The sequence below is a fragment of the Nilaparvata lugens genome, chromosome 9, assembly GCF_014356525.2.
Source record: "Nilaparvata lugens isolate BPH chromosome 9, ASM1435652v1, whole genome shotgun sequence".
Taxonomy (NCBI): Eukaryota; Metazoa; Arthropoda; class Insecta; order Hemiptera; family Delphacidae; genus Nilaparvata; species Nilaparvata lugens.
Genome location: NC_052512.1, coordinates 37,823,097 through 37,844,915, shown reverse-complemented (window position 1 = coordinate 37,844,915; position 21,819 = coordinate 37,823,097). Strand labels below are relative to the sequence as shown.

The 21,819-nt window shown below is 33.8% G+C and overlaps 1 protein-coding gene across 1 annotated transcript in view; it reads right to left on the bottom strand.

Annotated features, from left to right (window-relative positions):
• The window catches only part of LOC111056657, a 165,218-nt gene that overhangs the window by 46,232 nt on the left and 97,167 nt on the right, over positions 1–21,819 (bottom strand). Inside the window, exon 2 of the mRNA XM_039435827.1 lies at positions 19,713–19,832. Coding sequence (XP_039291761.1) covers positions 19,713–19,832 — 120 coding nt within the window. The remainder of the gene's footprint in view (positions 1–19,712; positions 19,833–21,819) is intronic.

Here is a 21,819-nt window from a genome sequence, read left to right as displayed (position 1 = left end):
CGTTCATAAGTTTTGTCTTCAGCTCATCAACAATTTTCTGATTTATTAGAGTGATATTTGAGCCACTGTCATAAACCCCTTTTACAATCTTCTTTTTATCAACTAGTACATTAACTGTAATCAATGGAATGAACTTACACGCCGGCTTATTCAGTTTTTTGAGTTATCAACATCGAGTGTATTTTCCTCACAGGTTGTGAAATTCACTGTTTCATTTTTATTCCTACAGATCTCTGCAGGATGAAATCGATTTGGTTTTCCCAAGGCTGTACATACAGAACAAGGAGTCTTCTTTCTTCTTATCTCTTCCATCTTGGTTGAGTCTTTTTTCTGGCTATTTATATGACTATGTCCGTTTGAGTTTGTGAATGAATCATATTTTTGAATCTCATTCATCAGATCTTCTGTGGTCTCGATATTTTCCTTATGTAATCTATTCTGAATATGAACTGGTAGTCCCACAACAATATGTGAGATTCTAGATTCATCTGTCATAGTTCTCTCACATTCAAGCAATAATCGTTCCTTCTTCAAAGCATAATCAAGCATAGATCCAAAATTTTCAATGTATTTGAATGAATATGCATATCTCACATTTGACCAGCCTTTATTAGAAAAAGTTTGGAGAAATGTTTTTGACCACAAATTCCAATTTTTCAATCCTAATTTATATTTGTTGGAGGTATACCAATCTTCAGAACTCCCTTCTAAAAATAGTCTTAAACATGTTATTTTTTCTTCATCGTTGTGGATATTGTAACGGATACATTCTTTCTCAAAATCTTCCAGCCAGAATTTTGCATTTTGTCCAATTTTCCCCGAGAATTTTTCCAAAACAAATTTCCTATCAATATCAATTGAAAATTCACTCTTACCTTTTTTCGGCATGTTGAACAAAAAAATCTATTTATCATGATCTTACTTCGCACATATTACTTAAAATGAATAATTGACGAAAGATTCTCATTTACTTTAGAAAATCGATTTTAATATCAATTATAATATAAATCTCAATAAATCTTAAACTGTACAAATATGAACATTCAATGATTCTCTCATCAGCTCTGCTGTTAGTTTGATAAACAACATTAGTAAATTATTAACAAGTCATATGGTTCATATGATTAGAAAGAAGAAGCGTGAATGTAGAGCAGCCAGCTTCTTACATATATATAGGAAACATAATTTCGAACAATATGTGAGCTCATTTACCCAATGTATTTGCACCCCCACTCTAAATTTAATTGTATTACTACTACACCTGCTCTAGAACATGGGTTTCCCATAGTTGAGTAGGTTAATTCCCGAAAAAATGCAATTTATTTATATTTGTAGTAAATTTCATATATTGTATTTTTGAAAATTATGTACATTTTATTTATTAGATTGTTTATTTGTATATTAATGGAAATAAGATTTAATTGTATTGTATTGTATATTTAAGACATACAATAATAATAATGGACAGAAAGTGTTGGGATGAGATGAGATGAGGTATGTACTACGTAGAATGGAGATGGGAAATGGAAAATAGATGAATGAATGGAATGAATAGAAGGTAGATTAGAAATTTGTCAAGCTTTAGGGTTGGACAGTCCCAGTTATTTTCTCTATAAGATCATTTTTCAAAGATAAGAAAAAGCACGCTCGGCTCTCAATGCATCTGATTGCATCCATCAATGCGGAAATGTATCATTGCTACCTCCATAGAGTTGGTTGGTTTATTCCATTCACGATGCAGTGGGAAATTCGCATGAACGGGAACGATTAACGGGATTTAACACAGAAGCAGTTGGCCATATTTATCGAGCCCGACCCGCTCGCGGTTGACGTCGGAATTTTTCGCTCAAACGGAATCGTACCTTTAAGATGAAGAGTCATCTCAAGAAGAACACAACCGTTTAAGAGAAAGTGAAATATTCAAAACCCATGCTAATGAGCGTTTCAGATCTTGGTTTGCCGTCATCTGTATTGCAACAAGGGAAAGTTTAGGTAATACTCTAGTATAGATAACTGAAATATTCATATCGATACAGTACCGTACTACATAGCAATTCCCTTTATTTATTTTTTCCTACTTCGACTTAACTCATAGTATTGCGAAAGTTTTTTACTATCAGAATGAAACCTATTATTATTTAAATAATCTACTTGTAACTCTGGATAGAGGAAGGAATGGCCGAGTGTGTTGACTTTATTGTTGGAAAAACTAACAGAGGAAATCCTAAATTGTCCTTTAAAAGTTTTTCTTAGCGAAAAACAAATGTTAATTCATTGCGAAATATAGATTGGCGTTGTCTTGCGAAGGACTGCATAGCTACTATTAAAACTGATAGTAAAATTAAAAAGATTGTAGATATGAGTCAGTCCAGTTCTCACATTCATTCTCCCCCATGTGATGATGGGTCCCAGACCAACAATGATTCTACTCATGAGGATTCAGTCTGTGATGATGCGACACTGCTTTCAACAAATAATAGTGTTATTATTTCAGTCCGTGATTCTGTGTCAAGGTCTTCTACCCCTATTTCTCAGGTCAAAGAGGCTGAGCTCCATGTTATGGCGGGATTGAGCGGTCAAGAGACTGTAGAGTGTATCAGAGATGATAGAATGGATGAATCTGTTTCTCAAGAAATCTGCATAAGATGCTCTCATCTTCTTGAGAAGCCAACGATTGAGAATGAGATTTTGTTGAAGGAGAATTGTCGTTTATTGGTGCAACGGAATGCGGCTTCAGACCGTTCTATCATGAATGACAAGTTGATCATGGAACTCAATGATACAGCAGAGGTTAGGGAATTTGGAGTTCAAACGGAGAATGTAGATAAAAGTCTGGTTGAATTAAACGATATCAATCGAAATACCGATCACCATGCTGTTAGTATTGTTCAGAATGAGGGGATATACAGCGAGAAAAAACAATTTCTCAATAGAATTTCTAAAATGCAGTCTGAGTTGAGGAAAATGGACACTTACTGTTGTATATGTAAACCAATGTCGAGAGAGCTAGGCTGGTGCTAAAGGGTTTTCTTCATTCATGCTTCATGATGAGTTATGTTTTCAATGTAGAAAAGACAAAAATTTTTGATCATATGAGAAATATGTCTTTCAAAGTTCCTGTTGACAAATGTCGCAATGTTTGGCTGTGGGGAGACAGCCATGTGAGAGGCTTGAGGGAGCTGATGGATAGGAATTCATTATCAGGTTCAAAGTTCAAATCGTTTATTGCCTCTAGCTCACCAATTAATGTTATTTTGGATGGCATTGCATCGTCTTTCAAGCAAGGTGAGATAAAAAAGAATGACACAATTATAGGGGGAACTAATAGCTTTGATGAATCCTCTTCTGAGGGTGATATTTAATTGTGTGACAAAACTCCGCAAAGTGATTGGTGATTTGAAGGAAGGTGGAGTTGATTCTATCGACAATCCCATACAGGTATGATCTGAAGCCGGGAGCACAAACCAACAAATGTATAGATTTTTTAATGGTGTCGTTCAGTCGATTTCACATGAATTTTCTCTTAGTATGATTAACGTATGGAACTATCAGGCACGATTTCATACTGGACATGGGTTACACCTAAATAGACATGGGAAAAGACGAATTGCAGGTGAGTTGTTGGAATTATTGATAGGTGCGTAATGGGAGAGAGCAGCCCTTTTCTCCTGTCTCATCTGGCAATAGCAATTCTCCTGGTATTCTTTCTACTGTTGAAACAACCGATAGTGACTCTGGTCTGGTTGTTGGTGGGACTCCATCTCCGAGCATGGAAATACCATTTATTACAACACCTAGATTTTTTCTAGAGGCTACAGAAAACATAGAGATCCATGTTTAGATTATGTAGATATAGACGGTAATTTTTCTGATTTCAAATTCTCCTTGGACAAAACCAATACTTATAAAAAGGAAGAAATAACAGTCTTTCACTGTAATATCCAATGCATCAGGAACAAGCTGGACTCAGTAGCGTATTATCTTGGAGAACTTAATATCGATGCCGCCTGTATTGTTGAGACTTGGCTGGAACCTGGAGAGGTGGAATACTTTGGTATTGATGGGTATATGGATAACAGGAAACATGGTGGGTGTCTCATATATGTGAGGAATGGTCTAAAATACAAAACAAAATGGGAGTATGAACAAGTTATCAGTAGGGATGGTATTGGAAGTGACAGCTGTACAGTTATTGGAGTCAAATATTATAGTCCTATCCCTATACAGATCAAATACTGACAACAATAATTTAGAAATATTCTTGAAAAGACTAAGTTGAGTATTGGAAAATGCCTTCAAATACACTGACAGAGTTATCTTATGTGCAGACTTCAATCATGAATTTATGAATGATGACATTAATATTAAAGAGTGGAAAGAGCTTCTTGTTTCATTTGGTCTCAAGGTGTGTTCCAACAGTATAACTAGACCCAGTGCATCACATGGAGGGACATGTATTGATAACATTGTAACTACGATTCCTGAGAGTTCATTCAAGGGTGAGGTTGTGAGAACATGGTTTTCTGACCATTGGGCTCTCATTATGAAGAATACTCTCTTCACTAAACAAGCGAAAGGGATAATAATAATGAAACCAAGACTATACGACATATACATGATTATAATATCTTAGTTTTCCGGAATATGCTATTTGAAATGAATTGGACTAGTTTATTTATAGAAAATAATTCAGAATTAAAGACTTCATTCTTTATAGATACATTGAAAAAAATAATACATGCAGCTTTTCCATTAAAAATAGTTGGAAGTAAATCAACTGCTCCCAAACCTAGTAAGGTTTACAATGTAGAACTGCTTAATATAAAGAACACCTGTGATCTGTTGTACAGCGCATACCTTTCAACTGGTGGTAATGATATAAAATTGAAATATAAAAGAAACAAGAAAGAGTTAAGAGACAGGCTAGAGACTATCAGAATGAATAAAAATGACAAGATAATTTCTGAATCAAGGAGCAAAAGCAGGGCAATCTGGGATGTAATCAAAAACAGTCTAGCAAATCATTGTTAATGAAAAACAATAGTGCATTAAGTTCAGACCAATTCAATGAATTCTTCATAGAGAATATAAGTAGAGTGGTTGCTGAAGTTAAAAGTAGGAATTCAACAAGTAGTTCAATTGATTTTTAAATTCTGGTTACTGTAAACTCGCTTCTAAGTTCGAATTCGAATTAATTGAAAAAGACGTTGTTGTGAGTGTTCTTGGGAAAATGAAAGCCAGCAATTGTACAGTACAAATAATGTGTATGATATAAGCCCAAAAATGCTAAACATAGGTTGTGAGTATATTGTCGATCCTTTGATGAATATAGTGAATAGCTCAATAATTATTGATTGTGTTTTCCCACAGACTTTAAAATTTAGTGAAGTCTTACCTGTACATAAAAAGGTTGCAAATCGGATTTTAATAACTTTAGGCCAATAAATATAACCACCACTGTGTCCAAAGTTCTTGAGAGTGTTTTAAATACTCAAATGGTGAATTACTTTGAGAGTAACGGTCTTTTTAGTGACTCTCAATTTGGGTACAGAGTGAGGAGAAACACATTTAAAGCTGCTGAGGATCTCTATAGGGATTGCTTGCACTCCTTGGAGAACAAGCGCTTCACACAGGTCAAGTTGTTCGATTTATCAAAGGCTTTTGACACAGTTTCTCACAAATTCCTACTTGATAAGCTTTTATTCTACGGGTTCCAGGCCAGATCCATAAGGATTATTGAATCATATCTCAGGAATCGTTTTCAAAAAGTTGCATTTGATGGATCAGAATTCCAGTACTTGACAGTCTCTCATGGGGTTCCTCAGGGCCAATCAATATTAGGGCCAATACTGTTCCTTATCTACATAAATCATTTCCCAACTATAGTTGACCCTTCAGCTAAAAGTTATCTCCTTGCTGATGATCTTTGTGTGTTTCTGAGCACGCCAGCAGAGGTTTCCCTGAATGCTGTTTCACAACAAGTGACTCAGTCAATCGAGAGGTGGTGTAACTCAAACTTGCTGTGCGTGAATTCCAACAAGGCTCAGGATTCAAGATTAACTTATAATAGAAAGTGTTGACGTGGAAAAAGAAGCTAAGTTTCTGGGATTCACTTTAGACAACAGTTTGAGTTGGTCCAGGTACATTGATATTACTGCTGGGAAGCTCAATAGAGGAATATTTATTCTAAGAAAGTTGAGGGCATGCGTCAGTGTTGATGTTCTTAGAGTAGTCTACTTTGCTCACATCCAGTCTCACCTGTCTTATGGTGCTGTACTGTGGGGATCAAAGGCATATAGCACTAAAATATTCAGAATCCGAAGGAAGGCAATCAGACTCATTTGTGGTCTGCCAAAAAGGTGTGAATGTAAAGAGAGCTTTAGAGAGTTAGAAATATTGACATTACCCTCTATTTTTGTGCTTCAATGTCTTACCTATGTGAAGGAAAACTTTAATAATTTTGTTGTGCAAGGAGTATCACATGAACATCAAACTAAAAGCAGGAACAACTTGATCCCCAACCGCTATGAGTATGTTAGCACACAAAAAACATTCCTATTTATTGGTGAGAAGCTTTTCAATTCACTTTCAGAACAATAGAGGTTTACAAAATCAAATTTTCAAGAGGAGGCTAAAACTATTCCTAATTAGTAATCCTATATAAACTTTCCAGGAGCTCTATGAACTGGCTAGGACTTTGTGAAATGCTTAACATGTTAAGCCCATGTTATCAACTACTGCTACATTTTTGTTTGACATTTTTCTTTCTGTTTTTTCTGTGTCCCGAGACCAGGATATCATGTATTTGGGTATATTCTATATGACTTTTTTCTTTATCTGAACATTTCCATAAGTGTATCTTGATATTGGATATATTTTATTGTTTTTAGAATAGTTTTTTCTTTTTTTGTATAATGTATGTATGAAATTTATTGTATAGTATGACAAAGGTGATGCTTCTGATGACCTCAGAAGCGTTTACAATGAAACATGTTCTATTCTATTCTATTCTATTCTATTCTATTCTATTCTATTCTATTCTATTCTATTCTATTCTATTCTATTCTATTCTATTCTATTCTATTCTATTCTATTCTATTCTTCTATTCTATTCTTCTATTCTATTCTATTCTTCTATTCTATTCTATTCTATTCTATTCTATCTATTCTATTCTATTCTATTCTATTCTATTCTATTCTATTCTATTCTTGAGAGTGTTTTAAATACTCAAATAGTGAATTACTTTGAGAGTAACGGTCTTTTTAGTGACTCTCAATTTGGGTACAGAGTGAGGAGAAACACATTTAAAGCTGCTGAGGATCTCTATAGGGATTGCTTGCACTCCTTGGAGAACAAGCGCTTCACACAGGTCAAGTTGTTCGATTTATCAAAGGCTTTTGACACAGTTTCTCACAAATTCCTACTTGATAAGCTTTTATTCTACGGGTTCCAGGCCAGATCCATAAGGATTATTGAATCATATCTCAGGAATCGTTTTCAAAAAGTTGCATTTGATGGATCAGAATTCCAGTACTTGACAGTCTCTCATGGGGTTCCTCAGGGCCAATCAATATTAGGGCCAATACTGTTCCTTATCTACATAAATCATTTCCCAACACTATAGTTGACCCTTCAGCTAAAAGTTATCTCCTTGCTGATGATCTTTGTGTGTTTCTGAGCACGCCAGCAGAGGTTTCCCTGAATGCTGTTTCACAACAAGTGACTCAGTCAATCGAGAGGTGGTGTAACTCAAACTTGCTGTGCGTGAATTCCAACAAGGCTCAGGATTTAAGATTAACTTATAATAGAAAGTGTTGACGTGGAAAAAGAAGCTAAGTTTCTGGGATTCACTTTAGACAACAGTTTGAGTTGGTCCAGGTACATTGATATTACTGCTGGGAAGCTCAATAGAGGAATATTTATTCTAAGAAAGTTGAGGGCATGCGTCAGTGTTGATGTTCTTAGAGTAGTCTACTTTGCTCACATCCAGTCTCACCTGTCTTATGGTGCTGTACTGTGGGGATCAAAGGCATATAGCACTAAAATATTCAGAATCCGAAGGAAGGCAATCAGACTCATTTGTGGTCTGCCAAAAAGGTGTGAATGTAAAGAGAGCTTTAGAGAGTTAGAAATATTGACATTACCCTCTATTTTTGTGCTTCAATGTCTTACCTATGTGAAGGAAAACTTTAATAATTTTGTTGTGCAAGGAGTATCACATGAACATCAAACTAAAAGCAGGAACAACTTGATCCCCAACCGCTATGAGTATGTTAGCACACAAAAAACATTCCTATTTATTGGTGAGAAGCTTTTCAATTCACTTTCAGAACAATAGAGGTTTACAAAATCAAATTTTCAAGAGGAGGCTAAAACTATTCCTAATTAGTAATCCTATATAAACTTTCCAGGAGCTCTATGAACTGGCTAGGACTTTGTGAAATGCTTAACATGTTAAGCCCATGTTATCAACTACTGCTACATTTTTGTTTGACATTTTTCTTTCTGTTTTTTCTGTGTCCCGAGACCAGGATATCATGTATTTGGGTATATTCTATATGACTTTTTTCTTTATCTGAACATTTCCATAAGTGTATCTTGATATTGGATATATTTTATTGTTTTTAGAATAGTTTTTTCTTTTTTGTATAATGTATGTATGAAATTATTGTATAGTATGACAAAGGTGATGCTTCTGATGACCTCAGAAGCGTTTACAATGAAACATGTTCTATTCTATTCTATTTATTCTATTCTATTCTATTCTATTCTATTCTATTCTATTCTTCTATTCTATTCTATTCTATTCTATTCTATTCTATTCTATTCTATTCTATTCTATTCTATTCTATTCTATTCTATTCTATTCTATTCTATTCTATTCTATTCTATTCTATTCTATTCTATTCCTTCTATTCTATTCTATTCTATTCTTCTATCTATTCTATTCTATTCTATTCTATTCTATTCTATTCTATTCTATTATCTATTCTATTCTATTCTATTCTATTCTATTCTATTCTTTCTATTCTATTCTATTCTATTCTATTCTATTCTATTCTATTCTATTCTATTCTATTCTATTCTATTCTATTCTCTTTATTCTATTCTATTCTATTCTATTCTATTCTATTCTATTCTATTATTCTATTCTATTCTATTCTATTCTATTCTTTCTATTCTATTCTATTCTATTCTATTCTATTCTATTCTATTCTATTCTATTCTATTCTATTCTATTCTATCTATTCTATTCTATTCTATCTATTCTATTCTATTCTATTCTATTCTATCTATTCTATTCTATTCTATTATCTATTCTATTCTATTCTATTCTATTCTATTATATTCTATTCTATTCTATTCTATTCTATTCCATTCTATTCTATTCTATACTTTTGTTGAACACCGGCATTGTTTGATCATATGTCTGTAATTTTTGCTATTCACATCATACAAACTTTCATTAATCTATGAAAAATCAATCAAAATTTCTTCGTCTTCAGTGCTACAAATCATATTTGCACTCATTCTAAATCAAATTCAAATTCTCACCGCTACTAGAGAGAAACGTTCCAAGAATGCTTTTCACCGTCATGGACAGTTCACTCAAAAATATTGCTATTCTATGTTACGGTCATCACTAGCGTTCTCCAGGATACCAATACCATGTAAATTATAGTTACGTTCTAGTGACATCACCTACCTAACGCTACATTATGGCTCCGCTTTCTTAGGAAACCATAGCTTTAAGCCCTGCTTAATTATATATTAGCTACTCTGAAAACATCCTCATACTACTCATATCATTTATCTATCAACCTTGACACATATATTCTTGACTTGTTGAATTATTGAGTAACTGTAGATTTTCCTTAGAAGATTGGAATACATAGTTGAATTATTAAAATTGGAAGGAATTAGAATTGAAAAAGAAGAAGAAATATAGTTTGAAGGAGCTAAGTATGCATCCCGCTAAGCATACCTGTAGGGGCGGCGTATGCAACCCGCTTAGCATTGTCGTGAAGCTAATAAACTTCACGGTTTCACCAACCAAGGTATTTGAACATGGTAAAAGTCTATCTGATGGTCAAATCAGCAATAATTCGTTCTGCCAACACCAGTTACGTTCAGCCACGGTCAAACCTTAGACCAGATCTACAACACGCTGGGAAGTCAAACTCATGAGCCAACATGAAGCCAACGTCCATACTGGGGCATTCCACGTAATAATGGCAGTGAAGAAAGATAGGAGAAAACGTTGCAGTCTCTTAAGTTGACTCCATTTTACCACTGAGTGTATACAGCTGTTACTCAATTTATTCCATTGAATTTGATAAAATATTAGTCTCTATTTCCTTGATAAGATAATCAATTTCATGTAATATTAATTGAATTCATCAATGACATATCTTTTTTCGTAATTTGATTCAAAACTTTGCTTTGGAATCAGATTTTCATGTTCATACGGATCTGAAATATTAGCTTATTTAAAAAGCTGTGATACACTAATCTGAACTTCAAAACAACAGAAACAAAGTTGCTCGGTGGGTATTCTATTTCAAATTCTATTGAAAATAATGGCAAAATAGAAATCTTATTTATAATATGTCACCTGGTCATATGGGACATATATATGAATCATATATTTATCTCATATTGATCAGGATTTTAGAGTTTTAATTTAGAAAAGTTTTATGAACAGTGTTTTTGTCTTTGAACGATTTTTGTCATCGACAGAAATATTGTTTAATTTGTTGTCAAAATTATTGTAGCTTCTCTTTTTGTTTTTAATAACAAACGTGCCGCTTGTGCGACAGATAAAAATATGTACTGAAATGGCTTCCATGTTTGGCATTGACTGAGTTATATTTAATACCCAAAATTTTACTTTTGGTCAGTGAGTCAGTTGTGTGAGCTCGTTCGATAGGACTGTGAGTAAAGTCCGGCTGTTCTGGTGAAGGGGATAGATTTTTTTCTTGTTTTATAATACAGTTTTCCTGTCACAGTTCGGGCAGTTTAAAGAGAATTGTATTATTGAATAAGAGGGGATCTGAACCCATTTCATTAGATCAGTCATTTTGATTTTCAATTAATAATTAACGTCGCGTTTCAACCAGTGGATGCCAAAGTGGGAAGCCATTTTCATAAAGGTAGGTGACTACTGAGTCATTGTTCTTAAATTCTTCATAACCACAACAATTGAATCCTCACTAGCAGCAAAGCGAGTAGCCCTTGAAATATTCATCTGATTATTATTATTTCTAATTATAATTCTAATTTTGTAATAAATAATTTATTGTTTTGTTTTAAATATCAAAAACCTGTGCGATCTTTTCTTGTTTTTCATTTTCCCACCCTTACATATTCAGTGAAGGCACATCTTGCTTACATATTTGGTGGAGGCTTCTCCCGCCGTCCATATCGTGCTTACATATTTGGTGGAGGCTCAAGGGTTTTTAATCCAGCTTTTGAAATTTGGACTTTTCCGGTTACCTCATTGAAGATTCAATTTTTGTGGTTTCATTTTTCATTATTAAATATATGTTTTTTTTCAGTGAAATTATGGGTCAAGTAGTTGAGTTTAAACCTTATGGGGCTCTAGAAACAGTTAGTAGGATGAATTTCGAGGATTTATTGAATTGGAATATTGTGGAACAATAATTGATTACTAATAATGGATTTTAACGGATGGAGAATGATAATTATAATTGAACAGATTTTGAGATTCACGATATTGGAAAATTTACGATTATTGATTTTGAGATTTTGGATTGTTAAAGCTATGGCAGTTGAAGATTTTGAACGATTGCAAGATTTATTATCAATTCTTATTAGAAAGAATTAGATATTTATGATGAGATGAGAAATTAATGATTATTAAGAAATGATTGAATAGGATAAATTTATTATTATTGGAGATATTTCGATTTTGAGATATGGATAATATTATGATTATTGAAACCAGATTAATTTATTATTCATTATTCATTATTGAATAGAATTGGATTGGAACAGATTAACAATGGAAAAACTTAGACCGTTACTATTACCGAAATTTTTTGATGGAAAAGATGGAGAATTTGACATTGATGATTTTTCCAACTATTTTGAAAAGGTTGCCTTAGCGAATGGTTGGGATGGAAAAGATAATTTATTATACTTGCGGTTTTGTTTGAAAGGAAGTGCTGAGAAATATTTTGATGTTATTGAGAACGATTTGACTCGACAGGACAATTTTGAATATATGCCAGTGAAAGAAAAATTGGTTAATTTCTATCGATCTCCTCTCAAATTGTGGAAACTTGGGAAGGAACTGGATACTTTTAGCATGGAATTTGAAGAAGATGGTAGAGATTTTGTAGCACGAGTCTTATCCCTATGCAGAAAAGTAGATTCAAATATGCATGAATCTCGGATTATCAGGATAATTTTAAGAGGTTTGTCTTCAAATATATTTGAAAGAATTATAATGTTATCAAATAGTACAATTGTAGAATTGTTAAAAAATATTGAGGAATATCAATTATCATGTCAGTATTTGAATGAGTGGAAATTTGGACAGGTGCAAGTAATTAATGATAATATGGAAACAGAATTTGAAGAACTATTGGAAATCGGAAATGAGTTTGAAATTGAGAATTGTTTAGAAAATGCTATTATCTCTGATGATTTTGATTCTTGTAATTATTATGTTTCAAATGAAGTGGATGTATATTGTCATGTTAGTAACTTCGAGATTGAAAATGGGTTGGATGAAGTTCTTATTTGTGATGATTTGAATGAGGAAGATATAATAATTATAATACATTTACAAAGAGGATAAAGATATGGACATGATTAAGGAAGAGTTATCAGATTTATCGGAAAGTGATTTGGATTTCTCTTTTACGATTGATAACAGGCCGATTGAAAATTGTGTGAACTCTGGTATGCGTAATGATTGTGAATCTAGAGAAGTCAAGATGCATCAGAATGTTAGTCTCGTGAATAATAGGACTAATAGAGAAAGAAGACGTAATAAATGTAAAGTTTGTGGTAAACATAATCATTTTACGCGGAATTGTTTTTACGACGATAATTATGCTTATCGGGTTTATAAAAGGATGCATAGAATTTGTGAAAAAGAAGGCTATGATATTAGAGTGTGTTCTTTTGATGGCAGAAAGTTTTCGGACAATGCTAGACGTAAGAAAGCATATTTTACTGATAGGACACAGGAGTTTAGTACTAGGCATACTGATGAAAATGTTTTAGACGGCGGTCAATCAAATGATGATATTTCAAGGAATGAATTAGGAAGTTGTATAGTCACTGAATCAGGTTCTACGTTGGAAGGTGTTAGGTACAATGAGATGTATGTTAGAAGAAATTATTCTAATACGGATGATAAGAAGTATTCAATCTTTCATAAACACGAAATTGATCTTGGAGATATTAAAATGAATTATAGCCAGAAATGTGAATCAGCAAATAATGGTGGTAAACGAAAGATTACGGACTCATGTTCAGAGTTGAAAAGTGATGTGGATAATACAAATTTGGTTAACAGGAGGTATGAATCAATTATCGATAAACAAGAACCAGACCATGAAAATAGTATATTGAACCGATTACAGAGAAAATGTGAATCAGCGATTTGTGTAAACAGTGAAGGTGAAAATACAGAGTCAGATTTGAATTATTGTAATTTTCTAAAAGATATGAAGAATAATAGAATTGACACTGATGGAATTGTTAATGGGAGTTCGGCAGAGAAATATGATGACATAATTTTGAATAGTTTGGAAAGCGTGTCCCAGTTAAGCGTTAATAGCGGAGAGATATTCATTAAAACAATTCCGTTGAAGGTTGAAAACCAAACATCAGTGCAGACTCAGCGAAATTATTGCATGAGACAATATTGCTAGTAGAATGAGGCATTTAGCTAATTTATAATTGTCTCAACACTGATCAGTGTAATATTCGATATCTAATAATGGAAGAAAATTTTGGCTTTTCTTGGTATTTGTTAGTAATAGTCCTAGTGATAATATTTTCATATATTAGTTCTTGATTTATTTTAATATGAGATTGCGTTTGAGCAATGGATAATCATGATATTTCTACTAATAATGAACTTTTCAATTTTAGGATTTAGGATTTGAGTTTTGATATAGGATTTTTAGATATGATACATTATATTTCGTTATTGAGTTTAATTTTACTATAAATAATTATTAAGTGTACATACTTGAGATTTCGAGTACGAGTTTTATTGTTTACTTTTCCAACATTTTTCCTATTAGTAATGTTATTAATATATTATGGTTGAAAAGGCTGCAATTAGGGTTTGGAGATGGAAAAATTAATGATATAAATCTTTATATTTTTACTACGTTTGGTTTTAGGATATTTCATTATCGCAATTTGAAGCCTAAGAGGTTGTTAACCAGTTTTGATATAATAGTTGAAAGTTTTTTTTTAACATCATACATGTTCTTATTGAAGGTCAGGCGTGTTGAGTTATTGCGAGTTGAGGTCAATGTCAGCAATTAGATTATTTGTCACGTTTACTACTGTAATTTGACTTGTTAACTAACGTTTTGTTTTGATTTCAGACATGACTCCAGAGTTTATGAATTTTGTTTATTAATTAATATGTGGTCTTTTATTATAGGTTTCTTTCATTCAAAGTGAATAACATGAAACTTATCACGTCCAGTCAATCAATTATTTATTTTGTTATGATTTCAATCAGAAATTAATTACCTTTTATTCAAATTATTGTTTTGAAAATTATTGTTAATTTTAATAATGGTCGAATTTCATAGTATGTACAGAAACTTGTCAAATAGTTTTCTACTTAATTCATGTATTATTGAACTTGATTTTTATTGATTTTTTTTCAAGTCATTTTATTGAATTCGAAGTTTGTTAAATATTATGGTCGTTATTTGGCTTATTGTATCATTTTTGAGCTGAAATACTTATTTCTCATAAATTTTTTTTATTGAATTTTTTTGTTTAATGATACTGTGGTCATGTTTTTTTCACATTCTTATTTGAATTGAATTTGATTTTTCACCTTTGAAGTGATTTTCTTGAATTCGAGATTTGTTGTTTAAAGTTAGCTGTAGAGTTTTATGATTGCATAATGGAAAGTTTAGTAGTTCGATTTTGAAAGTTTTTTTTTTTCAATACAGTAGAATCTATTATAATTGTAAAGGGGTTATCCTTTCCTAAAAATTTTCCTTGAATTAGATTTGAAATTTCTTATACTCATTCATATTCCTATAAGTAGTAGTTCTCATATTACATCTTCTCGACTTCGGACTTTGCGGGAGTATGTGAACTTCACCTCGAGGACTTCGGGACATCGCGGGATTTCATGGACACAATGACTCAAGCACTCAAGGACTTCACGGGCTTCTTCGAGATGACTCCAGCTTCAGCACAAGGCGACTTGTGAATTGTCACTACACTCTACGAGATCGATTTTCCTGAAGATCTGGAGGATATTATGCAAGCAGAGACGTTCGGCTGTTAACACAAGCAGGGCCTGAATTTTCATCACGTAGTATGCTGTACACTTCTCAACAACGGAGAGGACAACAGGCGCTAATCAGAGCTTCCGTATAACGAAGAACAAACTTCATCTTCTGTGGAAATCATAACAGATGAATTTCGATGCTGGGAGATTTCATTATTTTGGCGGCTCGATTGGATGGCAGTTTGATGAATTAATATCCAGTGACTACTCAACTACCGTAGCCTATCACTGGTTGGACACACACATGCTACTACATGCGAGCTGAGCTGCGAGATATTTCTTCGACAGTTGAGAGACGGCTCGACTTCAACCTTGGATACCTTACGATCGTCATCTTATCTTTGGTACATGGTTCAATTTGTACCTGTGGCTGAAGGTCTGAAGGAGTTGAGGAAACTATAATGATCATCGACGAACAGCGGACATACAACAAACGGACAAATATGGGAGGACTTCACATACAAGGACGACTGCTAGTTCATCGCTCAGGACATCTAAATATCATCTACATCTTTGAGAACTACTTTAACCTATCTTCATTCCAGAACCCCTAAAATTTGAATTGTATTTGTTGAAAATTTATTCATTTAGAGAACTATTGTTTGTACAGCATAGTTACAATTTGAGTTTGAATTGAATCTTTGTAATTTAGTTTGAGTAACCTACCTTTCTATGTAAATGTTTGATTTCAATGTATAGTAGCATTATCAAGTCAATCAGGCACATGTTTGTTTCCGGAGTATATTATTTTGTTTAATTATTATTTTTTTTTGTTCCCCTCTTGACTACAGACTCAGGGACGAGTCTTTCAGCGGGATGGGTGATGTGTCACCTGGTCATATGGGACATATATATGAATCATATATTTATCTCATATTGATCAGGATTTTAGTGTTTTGATTTAGAAAAGTTTAATGAACAGTGTTTTTGTCTTTGAACGATTTTTGTCATCAACAGAAATATTGTTTATTTAATTTGTTGTCGAAATTATTGTAGCTTCTCTTTTTGTTTTTTAATAACAAACGTGCCGCTTGTGCGACAGATAAAAATATGTACTGAAATGGCTTCCATGTTTGGCATTGACTGAGTTATATTTAATACCCAAAATTTTACTTTTGGTCAGTGAGTCAGTTGTGTGAGCTCGTTCGATAGGACTGTGAGTAAAGTCCGGCTGTTCTGGTGAAGGGGATAGATTTTGTTCTTGTTTTATAATACAGTTTTCCTGTCACAGTTCGGGCAGTTTAAAGAGAATTGTATTATTGAATAAGAGGGGATCTGAACCCACTTCATTAGATCAGTTATTTTGATTTTTAATTAATAATTAACGTCGCGTTTCAACCAGTGGATGCCAAAGTGGGAAGCCATTTTCATAAAGGTAGGTGACTACTGAGTCATTGTTCTTAAATTTTTCATAACCACAACAATTGAATCCTCACTAGCAGCAAAGCGAGTAGCCCTTGAAATATTCATCTGATTATTATTATTTCTAATTATAATTCTAATTTTGTAATAAATAATTTATTGTTTTGTTTTAAATATCAAAAACCTGTGCGATCTTTTCTTGTTTTTCATTTTCCCACCCTTACATATTCAGTGAAGGCACATCTTGCTTACATATTTGGTGGAGGCTTCTCCCGCCGTCCATATCGTGCTTACAAATAAGATAATTAGAATGAAAGTAATTTCGATATAACCTTTCAATAATATCTATACAAAACGAACTCTACAGAAAAGTTTTATATCCAATGCTGACGTCACGATGGGGCAATATGGCAGTAGAGATGTTGGCTTCATCAACTTTCATTCTGAATATACAATGGGCAGTGTCTATTCTATATCTGGTATAAGGGTCAAACCAATGGTTAAGTTTGACTGCCGCCGAACGGCCGATTAAATTATTTTTCTTACAGTTACCTTGAAAAGTGGCCATCCCTGCACTGATTACAGAACGCAAAGAATCACTTTTCCGCTCTAGTGCGGGAAAAAATTTTTCTGCACTCCAGATTTGCAACATGGCAACACAAAATAGTTGGTGGGTTATATGGAGGATTAGTGCACGAAAACAAAAATTAAGTTGGTAACAATGACTGTGGTTAGATTTAGATAAGAATCATTTCAATGGCTACCCTACCCTATGATAAAATCCCAATCTAGAAATCCAAAACAAGAATAATGTTTATTTAAATCATAATTAAATAATAACTTCTCATCATTACTAACAAATAATGTTTATTTTCTATTGACAGTAATAATTATTCCAACTCCAAGCGATGAGAAATGTAGCTAACACACATTTTGAAATTCGAATTTTCAGGTTAAATAATTACCGTTGGAAATCCATGTCAATGAAATTTATAAAATAACATTAGAAGAATGAAATATTTTCTGTTTTCTATGTTATTTTATAAATATTTTTTGGTTTACTCATAGTATTTTTCGGTAATTCTAGTTAATCATAGTATTCTAAATATCTGAATACTGTTTTTAGCTGGATGAAACGAAGTTAGGTACGATTCTTCCCGCTAGGTCACGCGCTTGTCGGTTCAGCCATTTTTCAGTCATCACAACCAGCTGTTGGCATGAATTTTGAATGCGAATTTTTTGTTCTATCTGTATTTTTTCTGATTCTTGAATGAATAAAAATGAGAACTTTGGCTGAGAATTTTCAACTTCAATTGGATTATGAATTTTTAAATGAATTAAGGTTGTTATTAATAACAGCATCACACACACAAACATTTGATGAATTTCAGCCATCATTTTATCCATAATTACCCACTTTTCATATTCAATGGTAACTGTAGGAAAAATTTAATGTGAAATACGTGCGCAAAGTTCCTCTGCTGCACTCAAGAAGACATTCCACCCTCGCCTACAGCTCGGGTGTAAACGTTTCTTTCGGTGCAGCAAACTGTCACTTTGTGCAATACTTGCACAAATAACTATAAACACAGTCAAAAGACTGGTTCGATCAATTCCTTGCTTGTTCTTGGGTTATGTTTTTGACGCAATGTAACATTTCAAAGTGTTTAGTACGATTAAATTTAGTTGTAGTGAGTTATTTATTAGCTTCGATCTCAGATTATTATTTATTATAATATTAATATAGTATGATTTTAAACTGAAAGTTTGCTTTGCTTTTCTATTATACAGTAGGCCTATATTATTTAATCATTATATCAACCTTGCTGCTTCAATGTATCTTATTAGAATTGGAATGTTATTTTCTTCATACAAAAAAAAATTGTCAAAATTTATGCTGATTTGTATATCCTTTTGTATGAGAGTATTCAAATCATATTTGAAAGATTATTATAGATGTGTGACTATACAAAACGTCTGTGCATATTCTATTATTTCAATAACAGTCATTTTTTTCATTATTATCAGCCCAATTCACTGCAAATAAATATCGCCTAATTGAACTAAGCAGATGATTATGTAAAGCATAAGGCATTACTGATACACTTAATTAACTTGAAGCAAACGTTTTGTTGCATTGTCAGGTCATCAACTTGACATTCTGTACAGTGAAAAATGACAGTGAAAGATAATAATGTGCATTACAGTAACCAATTTAATTTGATAAGGCCAGTATTACACTGTAACAGTTCTATTATCACAGTTGATCATATTGAAATACAATTACCCCAAGTTGATTCTTTCCCTTTGATCGACTTACAATCAGTTTATTTTCCAAACCAATACATCACGATTTTTATAAAACTATTTATATAGGTTAGGTATACAGGTTATTCAACGCCTGCTTTACTTCGAGTTTAAAATCCACTATACGATTCTATCTACTTTATCCATTTGGGTTTGAGCTCAGAGTGGAATAGTTCAGTTCTTTAGTGTCGTAAGTCGTCAGTCGTTATCCTATAGTTCGTGCACTCTCGTAAACTCTCGCTCCCACACTCTTGTTCTCATATCAAATATCCCTCACATTTATTTCTCGTTAAAATATTACTCTCATTTCACCACTTCCTCACTCAATCCTCATTCAAGTGCAAGGAACCAGCAAGGGGCGCCCTCACCAGCAGCACGATGGAACAGCCGCACATCGAGTGGTGAGTAATATAATCATGTCCTTACTCAAGGTCCTCCGAATTTCTGATCATATTTAACACATATGAACAGAAATTGCTCGTTTGATAGTATAGGTTATATAGTACTTACGATACATCTCCAATTGCTCCAGGTAGAGTTTCTCCAAATGAGGGAGTACCATCGATACTTCCAATATACAAAGTTTCTCCAAACGTACCAGTTTGTTTCCACATAGCCAGGACTGAACATCTGGAAAACAATAATTCCTTGGCTAAGACTGTATCAGAACAGAAGTGTTCGTAGTTAAAGTTTTCAAGAAGTACAATATAACTTGCAAGTACATATCCTTTTCACTTTTCTTGCCCTATTACCATAGATAAGGGAAGTATTGCTTTACAAAAAAATTAAGGTACCCTAATTTCAAGTTTTTTATACGTTTCAAGGTCCCCTGAGTCCAAAAACATGATTTTTGGGTGTTGGTCTGTGTGTGTGTGTGTGTGTGTATGTCTGTGAGCACTATCACTCCATTCCTAATAATTCCCAATTGACACTTGACATTTTAAACTTAAGGTCCGACAATAAGAAATTCGATTCAAGATGGCGGGAAAAATGGCGAATAATTACTGAAAAACCATGTTTTTCACGGTTTTCTCAAAAACGGCTCTAATGATTTTCTTCAAATTTATACCATGGATAGCTATTATAAGCCCTATCAACTGACATGAGTCTTGATTCTGGGAATATTGCAGGTGCTCCATAATATTCTTGAGAAAAATGGCGGATTATTACTAAAAAACCATGTTTTCACGATTTTCACAAGAATGACTTGACCGATTTTCTCAAATTCATACCCTGTATAGTTATTCATCATCTCTATATCCTCGTAATCCACTTATGCAATCGGTGATAAACGAGGAGGTCGACAGTATGCTCGATCAGCGGGTTATCGAGCCGAGCAGTAGCCCTTGGAGTTCACCAATTGTCTTGGTGAAGAAGGCTAATGGAAAGAAGCGATTTTGCATCGATTTCCGTCAGATTAATGCACTCACGGAACGAGATGCATATCCTTTGCCGAATATGACAGGCATTTTAGATCGATTGAGGAATGCTAAATACATTTCTCCAATCGACTTGAAGAGCGGGTACTGGCAAGTACCGTTGGAGGAGCAGAGTAAGCAGCTTACAGCGTTTACAGTTCCTGGAAGGGGGCTATTCCAATTCCGAATGATGCCGTTTGGATTACACTCGGCTGGTGCTACATTTCAGCATCCTCTAGACCGGGTAATTGGGCCGGAGTTGGAGCCCTGTGCTTTTTCTTACCTGGACGACGTCATCGTCCTGGGGGAAACGATGGAGGCTCATATGCTAAATTTAGCTAGAGCTTAGCTTTATTTTAGCTTTATTTAGCTTTATTCAGTAGGCTGCGAGAGGCTGGCTTGGTGATTAACCAGGAGGAGTGCCAGTTCTTGAAGCGGGAGCTGCGCTACTTGGGTCACATAGTGACGGAGCAGGGACTCAGGACCGATCCTGAAACAGTGAGAGCTGTAAACGAGTTTCCAACTCGTTTCCAACTCCGCAGCGCCTAAGGATGCTCCGGAGTTTTCTAGGGTTGGCATCCTGGTATAGGAGGTTTGTCCCGAATTTCTCAGACCTTGCAACCCCGTTGCACCGGTTGTTGACGGTAGGAGTGAAGTGGCACTGGGGACCACAAGAGGAGAGGGCCTTCCAGGAGATAAAGGGGGCAATCACTAGATCTCCAAGATTCAAGATTTGTTTTATTAACCATCAGGCTACAATTATAGCATTAGGCAAGTCATAATACATACTTTTAAAAAGTAGTCTACACACAATTGAACAGAAAATCGATACAAATTGAACAGATAAAGCATATCTACATTACATAAAATACATTCAATTCAGGTATTCAGGTATTCCTCAAGTGAGTAAAAGGCATTATTTTTCAGAAAACTATATACAATTTTCTTAAATTTGTTTGGAGGCAGATTCCTGGTTGTTTGAGGCAGTTTATTATACAATATGCACTGTTGGAAAGTATGGCTTCTCATAGTTTTAGTGAGTCTTATTTGTGGTGCTACAATGTTCCTACTGTTCCTGGTATTATATGCATGGTAATCTTCATGAAGGGAAAATTTTTCTGAGTTTTTCTTGACATGAATTAAATTGGAATAAATGAAGAGAGATGGAAGGGTTAGTATACCCAAATTAGGGAAATGTG